Raw genomic sequence first — 22183 nt, 5'->3', positions numbered from 1 at the left:
TTATTATTGTATTTATTACAATTATTTTTTTATTGTATTTATTATAATAATTTTATTATTTTATTTATTATAATTATTTTATTATTGTATTTATACCAATTATTTTTTCATTGCATTTATTATAATTATTTTTTATTGTATTTATTATAATTATTTAATTATTGTATGTATTATAATTATTTTTTATTGTATTTATTATAATTATTTAATTATTGTATGTATTATAATTATTTTTTATTGTATTTATTATAATTATTTTATTATTGTATTATTATAATTATTTTATATTGTATTTCTTATAACTATTTTATTTTTGTATTTATTACAATTATTGTATTATGGAATTTATTACAATTATTTTTTTTATTTTTTATAATTATTTTATTATTGTATTTATTACAATTATTTTATTATTGTATTTATTACAATTACTTTATTATTGTATTTATTATAATTATTTTATTATGTATTTATTACAATTATGTTATTATTGTATTTATTACAATTACTTTATTATTGTATTTATTATAATTATTTTAGTATTGCAGTTATTACAATTATTTTATTATTGTATTTATTATAGTTATTTAATTTCTGTATTTATTATAATTATTTTATTATTGTATTTATTATAATTATTTTATTATTGTATTTATTACAATTATTTTATTATTGCATTTATTCCAATTATTTTATTATTGTATTTATTACAATTATTTTATTATTGTATTTATTACAATTATTTCATTATTGTATTTATTATAACTATTTTATTTTGTATTTATTATAATTATTTTATTATTGTATTTATTATAATTATTTTATTATTGTATTTATTATAATTATTTTATTATTGTATTTATTACAATTATTTTATTATTGTATTTATTATAATTATTTTATTTTGTATTTATTATAATTATTTTATTTTTGTATTTATTATAATTATTTTATTATTGTATTTATTATAATTATTTTATTATTATATTTATTACAATTATTTCATTATTGTATTTATTATAACTATTTTATTTTGTATTTATTATAATTATTTTATTATTGTATTTATTATAACTATTTTATTTTGTATTTATTATAATTATTTTATTTTTGTATTTATTATAATTATTTTATTATTGTATTTATTATAATTATTTTATGTTGTATTTATTATAATTACTAAATTATTGTATTTATTACAATTATTTTATTATTGCATTTATTATAATTATTTTATTATTGTATTTATTACAATTATTTTGTTATTGTATTTATTATAATAATTTTATATTTTATTTATTATAATTATTTTATTATTGTATTTATACCAATTATTTTATTAATGCATTTATTATAATTATATTTTATTGTATTTATTATAATTATTGTATTATTGTATGTATTATAATTATTTTTCATTGTATTTAGTATAATTATTTTATTATGGTATTTATAATATTTATTTTTGTATTTTTTTGATTATTTTATTATTGTATATATTATAATAATTTTTGTATTTATTATAATTATTTTATTATCGTATTTATTATAATTATTTTATTATCGTATGTATTACAAATATTTTATTATTGTATTTATTACAATTATTTTATTATTGTATTTATTACAATTATTTTATTATTGCAGTTATAACAATTATTTTATTATTGTATTTATTACAATTATTTTATTATTGCAGTTATTACAATTATTTTATTATTGTAGTTATTACAATTATTTTATTATCGTATTTATTACAATTATTTTATTATTGTATTTATTACAATTATTTTATTATTGCAGTTATTACAATTATTTTATTATTGTTATTATTACAATTATTTAATTATTGTATTTATTACAATTATTTTATTATTGAATTTATTACAATAATTTTATTATTGCAGTTATTACAATTATTTTATTATTGTTTTTATTACAATTATTTAATTATTGTTTTTATTACAATTATTTAATTATTGTATTTATTACAATTATTTTATTTTTGTATTTACTATAATTTTTTTTTGTATTTATAACAATTATTTTATTATTGCATTTATTATAATTATTTTATTGCATTTATTATAATTATTTTATTATTGTATTTATTACAATTATTTTATTATTGTATTTATTATAATTATTTTATTTTTGTATTTATTATAATTATTTTATTATTGTATTTATTACAATTATTTAATTAATGTATTTATTACAATTATTTTATTATTGCATTTATTATAATTATTTTATTACTGTATTTATTACAATTATTTGGTTATTGTATTTATTATAATAATTTTATATTTTATTTATTATAATTATTTTATTATTGTATTTATACCAATTATTTTATTAATGCATTTATTATAATTATATTTTATTGTATTTATTATAATTATTGTATGTATTATAAGTATTTTTTATTGTATTTATTATAATTATTTTATTATTGTATGTATTATAATTATTTTTTATTGTATTTATTATAATTATTGTATTATGGTATTTATAATAATTATTTTTGTATTTTTTATAATTATTTTACTATTGTATATATTATAATTATTTTTGTATTTATTATAATTATTTTATTATCGTATTTATTATAATTATTTTATCATCGTATGTATTACAAATATTTTATTATTGTATTTATTACAATTATTTTATTATTGCAGTTATAACAATTATTTTATTATTGTATTTATTACAATTATTTTATTATTGCAGTTATTACAATTATTTTATTATTGTAGTTATTACAATTATTTTATTATCGTATTTATTACAATTATTTTATTATTGTATTTATTACAATAATTTTATTATTGCAGTTATTACAATTATTTTATTATTGTTTTTATTACAATTATTTAATTATTGTATTTATTACAATTATTTAATTATTGTATTTATTACAATTATTTTATTTTTGTATTTACTATAATTTTTTTTTGTATTTATAACAATTATTTTATTATTGCATTATAATTATTTTATTGCATTTATTATAATTATTTTATTATTGTATTAATTACAATTATTTTATTATTGTATTTATTATAATTATTTTATTTTTGTATTTATTATAATTATTTTATTATTGTATTTATTACAATTATTTTATTATTGTATTTATTACAATTATTTTATTTTTGTATTTATTACAATTATTTTATTATTGCATTTATTATAATTATTTTATTATTGTACTTATTACAATTATTTTGTTATTGTATTTATTATAATAATTTTATATTTTATTTATTATAATTATTTTATTATTGTATTTATACCAATTATTTTATTAATGCATTTATTATAATTATATTTTATTGTATTTATTATAATTATTGTATTATTGTATGTATTATAAGTATTTTTTATTGTATTTATTATAATTATTTTATTATTGTATGTATTATAATTATTTTTTATTGTATTTATTATAATTATTTTATTATGGTATTTATAATAATTATTTTTGTATTTTTTATAATTATTTTATTATTGTATATATTATAATTATTTTTGTATTTATTATAATTATTTTATTCTCGTATGTATTACAAATATTTTATTATTGTATTTATTACAATTATTTTATTATTGTATTTATTACAATTATTTTATTATTGCAGTTATAACAATTATTTTATTATTGTATTTATTACAATTATTTTATTATTGCAGTTATTACAATTATTTTATTATTGTAGTTATTACAATTATTTTATTATCGTATTTATTACAATTATTTTATTATTGTATTTATTACAATTATTTTATTATTGCAGTTATTACAATTATTTTATTATTGTTATTATTACAATTATTTAATTATTGTATTTATTACAATTATTTTATTATTGAATTTATTACAATAATTTTATTATTGCAGTTATTACAATTATTTTATTATTGTTTTTATTACAATTATTTAATTATTGTATGTATTACAATTATTTAATTATTGTATTTATTACAATTATTTTATTATTGTATTTATTACAATTATTTTATTATTGTATTTATTACAATTATTTTATTATTTCATGTATTACAATTATTTTATTATTGTTTTTATTACAATTATTTAATTATTGTATTTATTACAATTATTTTAGTATTGCAGTTATTACAATTATGTTATTATTGTATTTATTACAATTATTTTATTATTGCATGTATTACAATTATTTTATTATTGTTTTTATTACAATTATTTAATTATTGTATTTATTACAATTATTTTATTATTGCAGTTATTACAATTATTTTGTTATTGTATTTATTACAATTATTTTATTATTGTATTTATTTTAATTATTTTATTATTGCAGTTATTACAATTATTTTATTATTGTATTTATTATAATTATTTTATTATTGTATTTATTACAATTACTTTATGATTGCAGTTATTACAATTATTTGATTATTGTTTTTAATACAATTATTTAATTATTGTATTTATTACACTTACTTAATTATTGTATTCATTACAATGATTTTATTATTGTATTTATTACAATTATTTTATTATTGTATTTATTACAATTATTTTATTATTGTATTTATTACAATTATGTTATTATTGTATTTATTACAATTATTTTATTATTGTATTTATTACAATTATTTAATATTGTATTTATTACAATGATTTTATGTTTGTATTTATTACAACTATTTTATTATTGTATTTATTATAATTATTTTATTATTGTATTTATTATAATTATTTTATTATTGTATTTATTACAATAATTTTATTTTTGTATTTATTATAATTATTTTATTATTGTATTTATTATAATTATTTTATTATTGTATTTATTACAATTATTTTATTATTGTATTTATTACAATTATTTTATTATTGTATTTATTATAATTATTTTATTATTGTATTTATTATAATTATGTTATTATTGTATTTATTATAATTATTTGATTATTGTATTTATTATAATTATTTGATTATTTCATTTATTACAATTATTTTATTATTGTATTTATTACAATTATTTTATTATTGCATTTATTATAATTATTTTATTATTGTATTTATTACAATTATGTTTTTATTGTATTTATTATAATAATTTTATTATTTTATTTATTATAATTATTTAATTATTGTATTTATACCTATTATTTTTTTATTGCATTTATTATAATTATTTTTTATTGTATTTATTATAATTATTGTATTATTGTATGTATTATAATTATTTTTTATTGTATTTATTATAATTATTTAATTATTGTATGTATTATAATTATTTTTTATTGTATTTATTATAATTATTTTATTATTGTATTTATTATAATTATTTTATATTGTATTTATTATAACTATTTTATTTTTGTATTTATTACAATTATTGTATTATGGAATTTATTATAATTATTTTTTTATTTTTTATAATTATTTTATTATTGTATTTATTATAATTATTTTATTATTGTATTTATTACAATTACTTTATTATTGTATTTATTATAATTATTTTATTATGTAATTCTTACAATTATTTTATTATTGTATTTATTACAATTATTTTATTATTATATTTATTATAGTAATTTTATTTCTGTATTTATTATAATTATTTTATTTTTGTATTTATTTTAATTATTTTATTATTGTATTTATTATAATTATTTTATTATTGTATTTATTATAATTATTTTATTATTGTATTTATTATAATTATTTTATTATTGTATTTATTACAATTATGTTATTATTGTATTTATTACAATTACTTTATTATTGTATTTATTATAATTATTTTATGATGTATTTATTACCATTATTTTATTATTGTATTTATTATAATTATTTTAGTATTGCAGTTATTACAATTATTTTATTATTGTATTTATTATAATTAATTTATTATTGTATTTATTACAATTATTTTATTTTTGTATTTATTATAGTTATTTTATTATTGCATTTATTATAATTATTTTATTATTGTACTTATTACAATTATTTTGTTATTGTATTTATTATAATAATTTTATATTTTATTTATTATAATTATTTTATTATTGTATTTATACCAATTATTTTATTAATGCATTTATTATAATTATATTTTATTGTATTTATTATAATTATTGTATTATTGTATGTATTATAAGTATTTTTTATTGTATTTATTATAATTATTTTATTATTGTATGTATTATAATTATTTTTTATTGTATTTATTATAATTATTTTATTATGGTATTTATAATAATTATTTTTGTATTTTTTATAATTATTTTATTATTGTATATATTATAATTATTTTTGTATTTATTATAATTATTTTATTCTCGTATGTATTACAAATATTTTATTATTGTATTTATTACAATTATTTTATTATTGTATTTATTACAATTATTTTATTATTGCAGTTATAACAATTATTTTATTATTGTATTTATTACAATTATTTTATTATTGCAGTTATTACAATTATTTTATTATTGTAGTTATTACAATTATTTTATTATCGTATTTATTACAATTATTTTATTATTGTATTTATTACAATTATTTTATTATTGCAGTTATTACAATTATTTTATTATTGTTATTATTACAATTATTTAATTATTGTATTTATTACAATTATTTTATTATTGAATTTATTACAATAATTTTATTATTGCAGTTATTACAATTATTTTATTATTGTTTTTATTACAATTATTTAATTATTGTATGTATTACAATTATTTAATTATTGTATTTATTACAATTATTTTATTATTGTATTTATTACAATTATTTTATTATTGTATTTATTACAATTATTTTATTATTTCATGTATTACAATTATTTTATTATTGTTTTTATTACAATTATTTAATTATTGTATTTATTACAATTATTTTAGTATTGCAGTTATTACAATTATGTTATTATTGTATTTATTACAATTATTTTATTATTGCATGTATTACAATTATTTTATTATTGTTTTTATTACAATTATTTAATTATTGTATTTATTACAATTATTTTATTATTGCAGTTATTACAATTATTTTGTTATTGTATTTATTACAATTATTTTATTATTGTATTTATTTTAATTATTTTATTATTGCAGTTATTACAATTATTTTATTATTGTATTTATTATAATTATTTTATTATTGTATTTATTACAATTACTTTATGATTGCAGTTATTACAATTATTTGATTATTGTTTTTAATACAATTATTTAATTATTGTATTTATTACACTTACTTAATTATTGTATTCATTACAATGATTTTATTATTGTATTTATTACAATTATTTTATTATTGTATTTATTACAATTATTTTATTATTGTATTTATTACAATTATGTTATTATTGTATTTATTACAATTATTTTATTATTGTATTTATTACAATTATTTAATATTGTATTTATTACAATGATTTTATGTTTGTATTTATTACAACTATTTTATTATTGTATTTATTATAATTATTTTATTATTGTATTTATTATAATTATTTTATTATTGTATTTATTACAATAATTTTATTTTTGTATTTATTATAATTATTTTATTATTGTATTTATTATAATTATTTTATTATTGTATTTATTACAATTATTTTATTATTGTATTTATTACAATTATTTTATTATTGTATTTATTATAATTATTTTATTATTGTATTTATTATAATTATGTTATTATTGTATTTATTATAATTATTTGATTATTGTATTTATTATAATTATTTGATTATTTCATTTATTACAATTATTTTATTATTGTATTTATTACAATTATTTTATTATTGCATTTATTATAATTATTTTATTATTGTATTTATTACAATTATGTTTTTATTGTATTTATTATAATAATTTTATTATTTTATTTATTATAATTATTTAATTATTGTATTTATACCTATTATTTTTTTATTGCATTTATTATAATTATTTTTTATTGTATTTATTATAATTATTGTATTATTGTATGTATTATAATTATTTTTTATTGTATTTATTATAATTATTTAATTATTGTATGTATTATAATTATTTTTTATTGTATTTATTATAATTATTTTATTATTGTATTTATTATAATTATTTTATATTGTATTTATTATAACTATTTTATTTTTGTATTTATTACAATTATTGTATTATGGAATTTATTATAATTATTTTTTTATTTTTTATAATTATTTTATTATTGTATTTATTATAATTATTTTATTATTGTATTTATTACAATTACTTTATTATTGTATTTATTATAATTATTTTATTATGTAATTCTTACAATTATTTTATTATTGTATTTATTACAATTATTTTATTATTATATTTATTATAGTAATTTTATTTCTGTATTTATTATAATTATTTTATTTTTGTATTTATTTTAATTATTTTATTATTGTATTTATTATAATTATTTTATTATTGTATTTATTATAATTATTTTATTATTGTATTTATTATAATTATTTTATTATTGTATTTATTACAATTATGTTATTATTGTATTTATTACAATTACTTTATTATTGTATTTATTATAATTATTTTATGATGTATTTATTACCATTATTTTATTATTGTATTTATTATAATTATTTTAGTATTGCAGTTATTACAATTATTTTATTATTGTATTTATTATAATTAATTTATTATTGTATTTATTACAATTATTTTATTTTTGTATTTATTATAGTTATTTTATTATTGTATTTATTACAATTATTTTATTATTGTATTTATTACAATTACTTTATAATTGTATTTATTATAATTATTTTATTATTGTATTTATTACAATTATTTTATTATTGGATTTATTATAGTTATTTTTTTTCTGTATTTATTATAATTATTTTATTTTTGTATTTATTACAATTATTTTATTATTGTATTTATTATAGTTATTTTATTTCTGTATTTATTATAATTATTTTATTATTGTATTTATTATAATTATTTTATTATTGTATTTATTACAATTATTTTATTATTGCATTTATTCCAATTATTTTATTATTGTATTTATTACAATTATTTTATTATTGTATTTATTACAATTATTTCATTATTGTATTTATTATAACTATTTTATTTTGTATTTATTATAATTATTTTATTATTGTATTTATTACAATTATTTTATTTTTGTATTTATTATAATTATTTTATGTTGTATTTATTATAATTATTTTATTATTGTATTTATTACAATTATTTTATTTTTGTATTTATTATAATTTTTTTTTGTATTTATAACAATTATTTTATTATTGCATTTATTATAATTATTTTATTGCATTTATTATAATTATTTTATTATTGTATTTATTACAATTATTTTATTATGGTATTTATTATAATTATTTTATTATTATATTAATTACAATTATTTTATTATTGTATTTATTATAATTATTTTATTTTTGTATTTATTATAATTATTTTATTATTGTATTTATTACAATTATTTTATTATTGTATTTATTACAATTATTTTATTATTGCATTTATTATAATTATTTTATTATTGTATTTATTACAATTATTTTTTTATTGTATTTATTATAATAATTTTATATTTTATTTATTATAATTATTTTATTATTGTATTTATACCAATTATTTTATTATTGCATTTATTATAATTATTTTTTATTGTATTTATTATAATTATTGTATTATTTTATGTATTATAAGTATTTTTTATTGTATTTATTATAATTATTTTATTATTGTATGTATTATAATTATTTTTTTTTGTTATTAATTATAATTATTTTATTATAGTATTTATAATAATTATTTTTGTATTTTTTATAATTATTTTATTATTGTATATATTATAATTATTTTTGTATTTATTATAATTATGTTATTATCGTATTTATTATAATTATTTTATTATCGTATGCATTACAAATATTTTATTATTGTATTTATTACAATTATTTTATTATTGTATTTATTACAATTATTTTATTATTGCAGTTATAACAATTATTTTATTATTGTATTTATTACAATTATTTTATTATTGCAGTTATTACAATTATTTTATTATTGTAGTTATTACAATTATTTTATTATTGTATTTATTACACTTATTTTATTATTGTATTTATTACAATTATTTTATTATTGCAGTTATTACAATTATTTTATTATTGCAGTTATTACAATTATTTTATTATTGTTATTATTACAATTATTTAATTATTGTATTTATTACAATTATTTTATTATTGTATTTATTACAATAATTGTATTATTGCAGTTATTACAATTATTTTATTATTGTTTTTATTACAATTATTTAATTATTGTATTTATTACAAATATTTAATTATTGTATTTATTACAATTATTTTATTATTGTATTTATTACAATTATTTTATTATTGTATTTATTACAATTATTTTATTATTTCATGTATTACAATTATTTTATTATTGTATTTATTACAATTATTTAATTATTGTATTTATTACAATTATTTTATTATTGCAGTTATTACAATTATTTTATTATTGCAGTTATTACAATTATTTTATTAATGTATTTATTACAATTATTTTATTATTGCATGTATTACAATTATTTTATTATTGTTTTTATTACAATTATTTAATTAATGTATTTATTACAATTATTTTATTATTGCAGTTATTACAATTATTTTTTTATTGTATTTATTACAATTATTTTATTATTGTATTTGTTTTAATTATTTTATTATTGCAGTTATTACAATTGTTTTATTATTGTATGTATTATAATTATTTTATTATTGTATTTATTACAATTACTTTATAATTGCAGTTATTATAATTATTTTATTATTGTATTTATTACAATTATTTTATTATTGTATTTATTACAATAATGTTATTATTGTATTTATTACAATTATTTTATTATTGTATTTATTACAATTATTTAATATTGTATTTATTACAATTATTTTATTTTTGTATTTATTACAACTATTTTATTATTGCATTTATTATAATTATTTTATTATTGTATTTATTATAATGATTTTATTATTGTATTTATTACAATAATTTTATTTTTGTATTTATTATAATTATTTTATTATTTTATTTATTATAATTATTTTATTATTGTATTTATTACAATTATTTTATTATTGTATTTATTATAATTATTTTTTATTGTATTTATTATAATGATTTTATTATTGTATTTAATGTAATTTTTTTTATTGCATTTATTATAATTATTTTTATGGTATTTATTATAATTATTTTTGTATTTTTTATAATTATTTTATTATTGTATTTATTATATTTATATTTGTAGTTATTATAATTATTTTATTATTGTATTTATTATAACTATTTTATTTTTGTATGTATTATAATTATTTTATTATTGTATTTATTATAATTATTTTTATATTTAGTATAATTATTTTATGATGCTATTCATTATAATTATTTTATTATTGTATGTATTATAATTATTTTTATTGTATTTATTATAATAATTTTTTATTGTATTTTTTGTAATTATTTTTGTATTTATTATAATTATTTTATGATTGTATTTATTATAATTATGTTTGTATTTGTTATAATTATTTTATTATTGTACTTGTTATAATTATTTTATTATTTTATTTATTATAATTATTTTATTATTTTATTTATTATAATTATTTTTTATTGTATTTGTTATAATTATTTTTGTATTTTTTATAATTATTTTATTATTTTATTTATTATTATTTTTGTATTTATTATAATTATTTTATAAATGTATTTGATATAATTATTTTATTATTGTATTTATTATAATTTTTTTTGTACTTATTACAATTATTTTATTATTGTATTTACTATAATTATTTTATTTCTGTATTTATTACAATTATTTTATTATTGTATTTATTATAATTATTTTATTTTTGTATTTATTATAATTATTTTATTTTTGTGTTTATTATAATTATTTTATTTTTTTATTTATTATAATTATTTTTTATTCATTTATTATAATTATTTTATTTTTGCATTTATTATAATTATTTTATTTTTGTATTTATTATAATTATTTTATTATTGTATTCATTACAATTATTTTATTATTGTATTTATTACAATTATTTTATTATTGCATTTATTGTAATTATTTTATTATTGTATTTATTATAATTATTTTATTATTGTATTTATTACAATTATTTTATTGTTGTATTTATTATAATTATTTTTTATTGTATTTATTATAATTATTTTTTATGGTATTTATTATAATTATGTTTGTATTTGTTAGAATTATTTTATTATTGTATTTATTATAATTATTTTTGTATTTATTATAATTATTTTATTTTTGTATTTATTATAATTATTTTATTTTTGTATTTATTATAATTATTTCATTTTGGTATTTATTACACTTATTTTATTTTTGTATTTATTACAATTATTTTATTTTTGTATTTATTATAATTATTTTATTATTGTATTTATTATAATTATTTTATTTTTGTATTTATTATAATAATTTTATTATTGTATTTTTTACAATTATTTTATTTTTGTATTTTTTATAATTATTTTATTTTTGGTATTTATAACAATTATTTTATTTTTGTATTTATTATAATTATTTTATTATTGTATTTATTATAATTTTTTTATTTTTGTATTTATTATAATTATTTTATTATTGTATTTATTACAATTATTTTATTTTTGTATTTTTTACAATTATTTTATTTTTGTATTTATAATAAGTATTTTATTTCTCATTATTATTATTTTTCCTTGTATACTTTATTTTTATTCTTTTTATTCTTCTTTATTTTTTTTATTGTATTATTTGTGAACTATTATCCTCATCTTGTTTAGTTATTGTTTTACGATGTTTTGGACAACTATTAATCTGGCCTTTGTCAGGTGGGACGGGATTATTTTTCTTTTTATTTCTTTCTAGGAGTTAAAAGCATGATAACAAATCTTGTAATGAGGTGAGTGATTTTTTTTTTTTATTACATTTTCACCCCAAACAAGGCACACTGCCACTTTGCTGTAGGGGGCTACTATTAGGGGCATAAGCTACAGGGGTACTATGTGGGGAGTTGAGTAGCAAGATGACGTTCATGTTACACTTGAACTTTTGCATGTTAGAAGAGTTGGGGAAGCAGGAACTCGGAAAGGAGTTCCAAATTCCAGCGGTTCAGTGGAAGAAACTATTGGAGTAGAATGCCTTCCTACATCTAGAGATTTCTGTGAAGGGGTGGGATTTTGCTGCTTGTCAGGTTTGTCGGAGGTACTTACATCGAGGGGGCACAAGTGCTTGCAGTTTGTCAGGGCATTCACCATTGAAATACTTGTAGAACAAGCAGAGGGAAGCTACATTACGTCGATGAGACAGAGGCTGAAGCTTAGATGACAGTTCAGGACCTATTAGGTTGGCAACTCTCTTTTGAACCTTGTCTAGGAGTGAGAGACTAGTAGCAGATACACCAGCCCAAATATGACAACAATACTCAATACATGGGCGAATGGTGGCCTTATAGAGGTACAGGATACTTTCGGGCGTTAGTAGCTTTCTAGCATGGTAGAGAGAACTTACCTTTTTTGCAGCGTTTCTGGCAATGCTCTCAATGTAATTGTTCCAACTCATGTTTCCTGTGAACGTTAGGCCGAGGAGTTTAAAGAATGTGCTTTCAGATAAAGAGTCTTTGGCTATTCCTATTTGTGGTAGAGAAGGTTTCTTGTAATTATTGAAGGAAACAAGTTTAGTCTTAGCAGCATTGAATGTGACCATCCATTTTTGTCCCTATTTCACTACAGATCGGAGGTCATCCTCTAGTGTTTTTGTTATTTCTCTAGCTATGTGTTCATTTGTTTTCCTGCCATATCAGTTATAAAGTGGTGTCATCAGCATATGTACCCATCTCACAGACAATTTTGTCATTTATGAATATTAGAAATAATAGATGTCCAAGGATAGACCCCTAAGACACTCCCGCATTTATATCATATTGTTTGGATGTACGACCATCGATGACAACCTGGATTTTTCTCTTATCTAAAAAGGATTTAATTATGTTAAAGATTCTTCCAGGGATACCGTATGATCTGATTTTCCTGAGAAGACCTTCATGCCATACCCTGTCAAAAACCTTAGATATATCTAGAGCTACCGCTCTACCCTCCCCTGCTTTGTCAAGTGAATGGTAGAACTTCTTTCCAGAGTTTCGAGTTGTGTTTTAATGTCCAGTTCACAGTCTCCAGGGGTTTGTAGCATTTCTTTTAGATAGCAAAAGGAAGCTATAATCTCTAACTCATCAGAGCTAAGTTAGACAATTGCCTGTGCTCTACCGTCTAATAATTTTTCTTCAAAGAAAGATAATTTTGGTCACTACAGCCTAAAACAGCATGATACATGAGAGGGAAGACACCTGATTGGTTGGCTTGATTATGTGAAACTAGCAGGATCTGTGTGCTGCCACTGCCCAGTGGAAGTATCACACAAAGCCAGAACAGATTTGACCCCTCCTCCACTTGAAAGGACCCCTCCCCCACTTGAAAGGACCCCTCCCCCACCTGAAAACAAATTAAACTACAGTTGTTAGTGGTGGCTGCTGTCAGCCCTGAAAATTAGCAGGCACTGGAGGCTGTTGCCAAAATGAAATCATCTGGCTTCCACTGTCAAGCATTGTTTGGCAGTGGCAGCTAACAGAAGCTACTGGTTGTCATTGTTAGCACTAGCAGTGATGATTAGTTTCCTAGTTTGACATGATTACTTGTAAGTACTTTCATTTACTGATGGGCATTGGCTGCTTTTACAACTGTCACTGTTGGTTTCTGGCATTCACTGTCGGCCATGCAACTTATGTCCCTGATAGTAGCCGCCTACATCAAAGTGGCACTGTGCCTTGTTTGGGGTAAAAAAAAAAGGTGTAATTCTAAATATGCACCAAATTTTATGTTCAGACTTTTTTCAGAAATAGTTTTATTTTTAAAACAGCCTTCGTTAAAAAAAAAAGTATATTGTTTTGTTAAACCTTTTATTGTTTAAATAATTTGACTTTGCTCGTTTTATTTAAAACAATAAACGTTGAAAAGGCATTTTTTACTGAAAAATGAATTTTTGGAAGATTGTCGGTGACAGAAAAACAATTACCAAAGCATTTTATTATTTCTAGTCGCCAGTTGACAAAATCACTCGCAAAGGTGACCACTTCACTCACAATGTAAAGCCATGTAAACCTCCTGTGATTATTTCTGATGCCATTCTTAACATGGGGACGAGGGGTTCTTTTGCTGAAATGACAGACTGCATTATCTCCCTTGTTTTTTTAGATAACTCTTCAAAATGAAACAATCTATATATATAAAAGCGAAAATGTGTGTGTGTGTGTGTGTGTGTGTGTGCATTTTTTGTGTATGCCTGGCAAAGGCTTTTTTGGAGTGCGTACTCGGTCGGGTCACTCCTTCTTAAAACTTTTTATATACTGTCTAATCATAATATATACGAGTTACGAACAGAAGTCGCATCTATCTTTAATTTGCCCGACTTTTACACGCTATTTTCGAGATTTTGTTTCGATCGCTGTGTCTTTGTTTTGCTTTTCAGTATAAAAAAGCAAAACTGAATTCGTATCAGCAGTTCCCTGGCATTTGTGGCAGGGACATCCAGAAAAGCAATAAAGTTTGATCAATGCAGGGGAAACTTCTTATATCAGAGAATCGCTATTCATTGGGACACTCCCCTTTTTAACGGAAGCTGGTTTCCCCCTCCCTAACATCTTGGGAAAGCAAACAGCCAAATTTGGGGAAAGAAAACAAAAAAAAAAAAAACAGCCTTGCAGCGAAAGCTGACTGCGGTATATGTTTGACCTCATTATCATTAAAATCGCGCATTTAAGTTAAATTAAATCACATTTATGTTACTCTGCTGTGGTGGGCGAATTGGGTTGAATGTCAGGAATTTTTTCCACCTTCGCCTCAAGGTTTCAGGTTCGATCCTACTTACCTACCTACCTACCAAAACTGTTTCTTTTACCACATGGGCGACGCCAGACAGTTTTTTTTATTTTTCCCATTTTTTAAAGAAGTTTAACATTGTTTGTTTTGTTGTGACCCCCGCAACGCACACATACCTCTGCAATGCCGAGCACCCCCACTAGTCTATTATATGAAAGCAAAAATATGTGTGTTTGTGTGTGTGTGCATTTTTTTGTGTATGTCCGGCAAAGGCTTTTTTGGGGGACACACTCGGTGGGGTCAATCATTCTTAAAACTTTTTATATGCTCCCTAGATTATAATATCTAAGATTTACGAAACGAGCTCATGTGTATCTTTAATTTGGGTGACTTTTACATGCTATTTTCGAGATTTTTTTCACTCGCCATGTGTTTGTTTCGCTTTTCCATATAAATAAAGCGAAACTGTGAAAGCAAAGTGGTTCTCAGCCTTTCGTGCCGAGACATCCACAAAGCAATCCAGCTTTGATCAATGCTGGGGGAAAAAAAAACCTGTCATATTAGACAATTGCTATTCATTTGGACACTTCCCTTTCTAGGGGAGCTGTTTTTCTCAACCTTGGCCAGGGAAACAAACAAATAGGCAGAAACTGGCTTGCAGCACCAAAGTTAAGTCTCGTGATGTTTGACCTCATTAAATTCACGCACCTGTCACCTAAATTTATAATCGTTAAATTAAAACACTTTTCAGTTCCTCTCCCGCCCTGGCTGAGTGGTGGTAAGATCGAAGGTACTAGTTCCAAATCTGCAGTTAATTTGGCTTTTTCATCAACCATTTTACTGTGATGTCGTAATATACATACAGAACAAATTTGATCTATATATAGAAAGATACAAGCTCTTACCTGACTGATTGGAAACACCTGCAATGCATCCATACCAATTTTGGGGTTGAAGACTTTTAGCTTGCAATATCCCGAATCAATAACAAACATGATTCCGTCAACTGAAAAAAAAAAATAAATAAAAGAATCCAAATTAAGTTAAAACTTTTAGATATTAGAGATGTTTTATTTTTAATTTTTATTCATTAAATTGTAAGATGGTCAACAACATGAAATTTGGAATATAGACTTTTGTCATTTATTCATTACTAGCAGTTCAGCCAGGCTTTGCTCGGGCCCTATGTACTGTTCATAACTTTATGTCCATATATATATTAAAAAATTTGACTCATGTCCAGGTAACCTACATCTAAAATTTCAAGTGTTTCGACCCAAAATTGACGGAGGAGTTTGGTAGAGTCTGCAAAGATCAATTCTGTAAACTTTGACCTCTTGGCAGCCAAATTTTCGCCCAAAAACTGATTAAAAAGCTTGCTGCATGTCTGAATATCCTTTATGTAAATATTCAAATGTCTAGACCCAAAATTGGCTTAATAGTTTGCTAGAGACCGCAAAGGTCAAATATTTTGAACTTTGACCCCTTAGTAGCCAAATTTTTGGCCAAAAACCGATTAAAAAGCTTGCCCTACGTCTGAATATACTTTCTATAAAATTTTAAATGTTTAGATAAAAAATTGGCTGAGTAATTTGGTAGAGACTGCAGAGGTCAAATTTTTTAAAACTTTGACCCCAATTTTGACTCCTTAATATTTATTGTTTGGGGCTCAAATCAAATTAAAAAGTTTGATCCATGTCCAAGTAACCTACATCTAAAATTTCAAGTGTTTAGACCCAAAATTGGCAGAGTAGTTTGGTAGAGTTTTGCAAAGGTCAAATCGTTGAATTTTGACCCCCTGACAGCCAGATTTCTGGCCAAAAACCAATTAAAAAGATTTTCCCAAATCTCAATACCCCTTATGCCAAATCTCCAGTCTGTAGATTGAAAATTGACAGAGTAGTTTGCTAGGGAAATACACACATAGAGACGCACACAGACAATTTCACTTTTATGGATATATAAAATAAATATATATATTCTGTGGAAATTTTTTTTCAATTATATTTCACCTTTTATTTATATCAATGCTTCATTTATGAAGCTCAATGGAATTACAGAGCATATAACAAATAAATGACTGAAGTTCCAAATTTCATGATATTGACCATCTTACAATTTATTTCTTTAAGTACATTGACATTCACAATTCTTGACAGCACCTGTTTCGTACCGCAAAATCATTCATTTAATTATTATATCCATCAATGAATCTATTCTGCCCTTCACTCCTCAGAAGAAATAGTAATTATTAATCCATTAAGAGAAAATAAAATGAATATGGGCAGGACTACAAAATCTGAAAATTGGAAGAGAAGTTTTATTTTTTTTTATTACGTCATCTATAAATATAAAAGCGAAAATGTATGTATGTGTGTTTGCTTTTTCTCTATGTCAACAAAAGGCTTTTTTCAGAGAAGCGGTCGCTCGCTTCACAACTTTTTAAAACTTTTTATATCACATATAAATCGTATCTCTCTCGACCTAGGCTGCGCCTAATTTTTTTTTTTTCCTGGTTGTACTGACTTCTTACTACACCACCTCTCCCCACCAGGGCAACGCCAGGTACCCCCACTAGTTATAAAAAAATATATATAATTAAACAAGATGTACCTAAAGAAGATCAGAGGTTACATCGTTGGAAACGTTGTGAGAATAACATCCAAGATGAGAACAGTAGTCTGAATAAAATAAATTATCATTCCTTATCTCAAAAAATCTGAAACAGAAAGAAGTAAATCGGTAATTGAGAACGAATCAAGTACTTAAATAACTAATAAAAATATATCAAAAATAATATCAAGTACTTAAATAACTAATAAAAACAGGAATGGTACAAGTAACTGGGAGACTTTATGGTCGTGTGTAATTGTTGCTGACATAAAAATGTTTGCTTCTCTTAAAAGAAAACTGTAATTAAACTTGATTGAATTAGTTTAGTGACACATGATAACACAAAAAAAAAAACAATTCAAAAACAATTGGAAGCAAACAAACAATGTTTGCTTTGTGTGATTTGTTTTATGGCATATCAACCTTTTTCGAGTTATTGAATGACACATTCAACTGTTTTATAAAGATTTCATACATAAAGTCCTTGTGAAATTTTTTTTTTTTTTTTTACATAGGCATCACCACTTATCAAGGCCCAGAGGCCATTCGAGGATAAAGGTTAAAGAGTGTACAGTAGTCAATTGGACAATATAGTAATCGTTAGTAATGGAAATTCCGTAAATTTGTTAACTTAAGTGGAACGGCTCATCAAGAACTTGTTTACGTTGGACTTGAAGACAACCATATTGCAGTCAGCTGGAAAGCAAGCAAACGGAAGACAGTTCCACAGGTGTGCAGTTCTAAGAAAGAAACTTTGTTCATGGAATTTACGTTTAGGCTTAGGCACGGATAAAAAGTGGGGGAAATTATTGATAGTGGTTTCAGCTAGACGAGTGTTTCTCATGAAAGTTTGGCGGAGGGGGGGACTATACATTGAAGTTCAGATGAGCACTTGCCATGAAAATAACGATAAAGCAGAGAAGGACTTGCAACATCTCTTCTGTGAGAAAGGGGTTGCAGGGAGGAGAAAAGAGCACCCTTCATATAATTTATTCCGTTGCCAAAGCTACTGTTGCTGGAAAAATGATGGGATCATTCTACTGCTTCAGTAAATATCTCACTGCGGATGCAATTTTGTACCTGTATAAGAGCAAAGTACATCCAAGGATGGAGTACTGTTTCCACATCTGGGCAGGAGCTGCTAGGAGGAGCTTATCCTGCCTTGACAGAGTTCAGAACAGACTTTATAACCTTGCGAGGGATGCCCTTTTCTCTTCCCTGCAACCTTTTTCCCACAGAAGAGATGTTGTGAGCTTTACTTTAATATATTTTTCATGACAAGTGCTCGTCTGAGCTCCAATCTATGGTCCCCCCTGTTCTGACTTTTATGAAAAACACTAGTTGAAACCACTATTAATAATTTCCCCCACTCTTTATCTGTGTCTAAACCTAAACATAGATTTCATGAACAAAGCTTCTTAATTAGAACTGCACGCCTGTGAAACTCTGTTCTGTTTTCCTGCTTTCCAACTGACTACAATATGATCGTTTTCAAGTCCAATGTGAACAAATTCTTGAGGAGTCATTGCCTTAAGTAATCCAACTTACCAAATTTCCGCAACTAACGATTATTACGACACGTTCCTTTGACCACTGTACACTCATTAATCCTTATCCTCGGTGATCTCCGGGCCTTGATAAGTGGTGATGCCTATGTAACAAAAAAAAAAAACTTCCTTGCCTGGACGTCAGATGTTAGAGTTTTGAGAAGCCATCATACTAGCTAAGCCTATACAAAAATGCTTGAGCAGTGTCTGGTAGAGGCGATTCAAGCAGTTAAAAATAAACTCCATTTCAGAAAGAAGGTAATGCCTGGAATTGTGGGCGTCCTAGTACTGAACAGAACTAGAACTCAGTCCGACAGCAACAAAGTCACAGTCGAACCAATTTGTATCATAATTCTAATGTACAAGATGCTGTCAAGTTGTTAAATGTTTTTGAGTTCTTAATATATTTAAGAATAGCAGGGAGACTTGATGTTGCCCGAGATTAAATGATGATCAACGAATGTTTCACACTCCCATATTTTTTTTTGTCATAAAAATCGGTGAAATCACCCACTTTTCAATCAAATCTATTGATTGCCTGCTCGAATTGGAGACTCATCGTGGTGCACCGAGAGAAAACTTCACATGCCTCCCCACAATGACTTAATCTGCAATACACTGTAGTTTACATTGTCAAGAAGATATTGCTGATTTTATAAAATTTTTATATATGATTTGAATTAAACGTTTAAAATGCAAAAGTCAAATCTCATGCTTCAATTGTGCTCTAAACCTAAACATTCATTTCAAATTTGCCCCATCCATATCAAAGAACCTACTGCTGATTTTATATTCTTGGCTTTACTGCTTGTGCGGTGATGATGACTTGAATTTAAGTTTAAAATGAAAAAAATCAAGTATTATGGTGCATTTGTGCTTTAAACAGAAACATTCACTTCAAACGAGCCCCCGTCATATCAAAGAACCTACTGTTGATTTTATATGTTAGGCCTTCTGGTGTGTGTGCTAATAAAAATTCTCAAATGTACTTGTGATGTTAAGCTGTGTAAGGTATTAACTTTGGTCAAAATCGCCTGTTTCTTCTTTTATTGGATTATTTCGATTATCGGTACTTATCAAAGACATTCCAACACAAAACCTATCTAAGAACATTGCCAGGCACATAATGAATTCTGCATCTGACGCATGTCCATGACAGGGGTTGATTCTTAAGATTCTCACACTTATCAAGGCCCGGAAGCCACTCGGGGATAAGGGTTATTGCGTATACAGTAATCAATGGGATAGTATCGTAGTAACTGTTAGTATTGGAGATTTGATAAAGTGTCTTACTTAAGGGGGCAGTTCATCAGGAATTTGTTTATGTTGGACTTGAAGACATCCAAGTTGTAGTTAGGTGGGAAACCAGGCAAATGGAAGAGAATTCCACAGGCGTGCACTTCTAAGAAAGAAGCTTTGTTCATGGAATCTACGTTTTGATTTAGGCACATGTGAGATGACGCCACAAAAAATAGTGAAGAAATGATGAATGTAAGAAGTGTGAAGCGCCAACGTTGCCTTCAAATTTTTGCCAAGTTTCAGAAAAATCTAATGGATAGGTTAAAAGTTATGAGGTAAAAAATGTCATTTTTTGCAATTTGGGAGCATTTGTCACCCCTTTTGAGCTCCTTGGAACACTTAATCCCAGAGAAAATGGACAAATGGTGCAGTTTCACACCATAAGACATATATATTTGAATTCAGTACCATGGAAAACCATTATATAGACATACATATCAAGTTTTTGAGTAATATGAAAAAAGAACTCCAAAAAGGCATGTTTTTTTTATCCTTAAAAGTCCCAGAGGGATGCGAACCAGAATTTTGCCAGGGTCACCCATATTGAATTTATATTAAGTACAATGGTCTTCACATTTTGGCCAAGTTTCAGAAAAATCTAATGGATGGATCAACCGCTATGGCTAAAAGGTGTCATTTTTGGCCATTTGGGGGCATTTTTGACCTATTTTGAGCCTCTGTGGACGCAACAGGAAAACCTAGGTCCCTTT

General features: G+C 20.3%; 1 protein-coding gene across 1 annotated transcript in view; it reads right to left on the bottom strand.

Moving 5' to 3' along the window:
• LOC145258353 (pre-mRNA-splicing factor ATP-dependent RNA helicase PRP16-like) overlaps positions 1–22183 on the bottom strand; it is a 290934-nt gene that overhangs the window by 151844 nt on the left and 116907 nt on the right. Inside the window, exon 17 of the mRNA XM_080116587.1 lies at positions 16920–17020. Within this exon, the coding sequence (XP_079972713.1) occupies positions 16920–17020 (101 nt within the window). The remainder of the gene's footprint in view (positions 1–16919; positions 17021–22183) is intronic.

This window comes from Euprymna scolopes, chromosome 33, assembly GCF_053919585.1.
Source record: "Euprymna scolopes isolate OS-2025 chromosome 33, ASM5391958v1, whole genome shotgun sequence".
In the NCBI taxonomy this organism is placed as follows: domain Eukaryota; kingdom Metazoa; phylum Mollusca; class Cephalopoda; order Sepiida; family Sepiolidae; genus Euprymna; species Euprymna scolopes.
The sequence above is the reverse complement of the archived record's forward strand: the minus strand, read 5'-3'. Positions and strand labels throughout refer to the sequence as shown.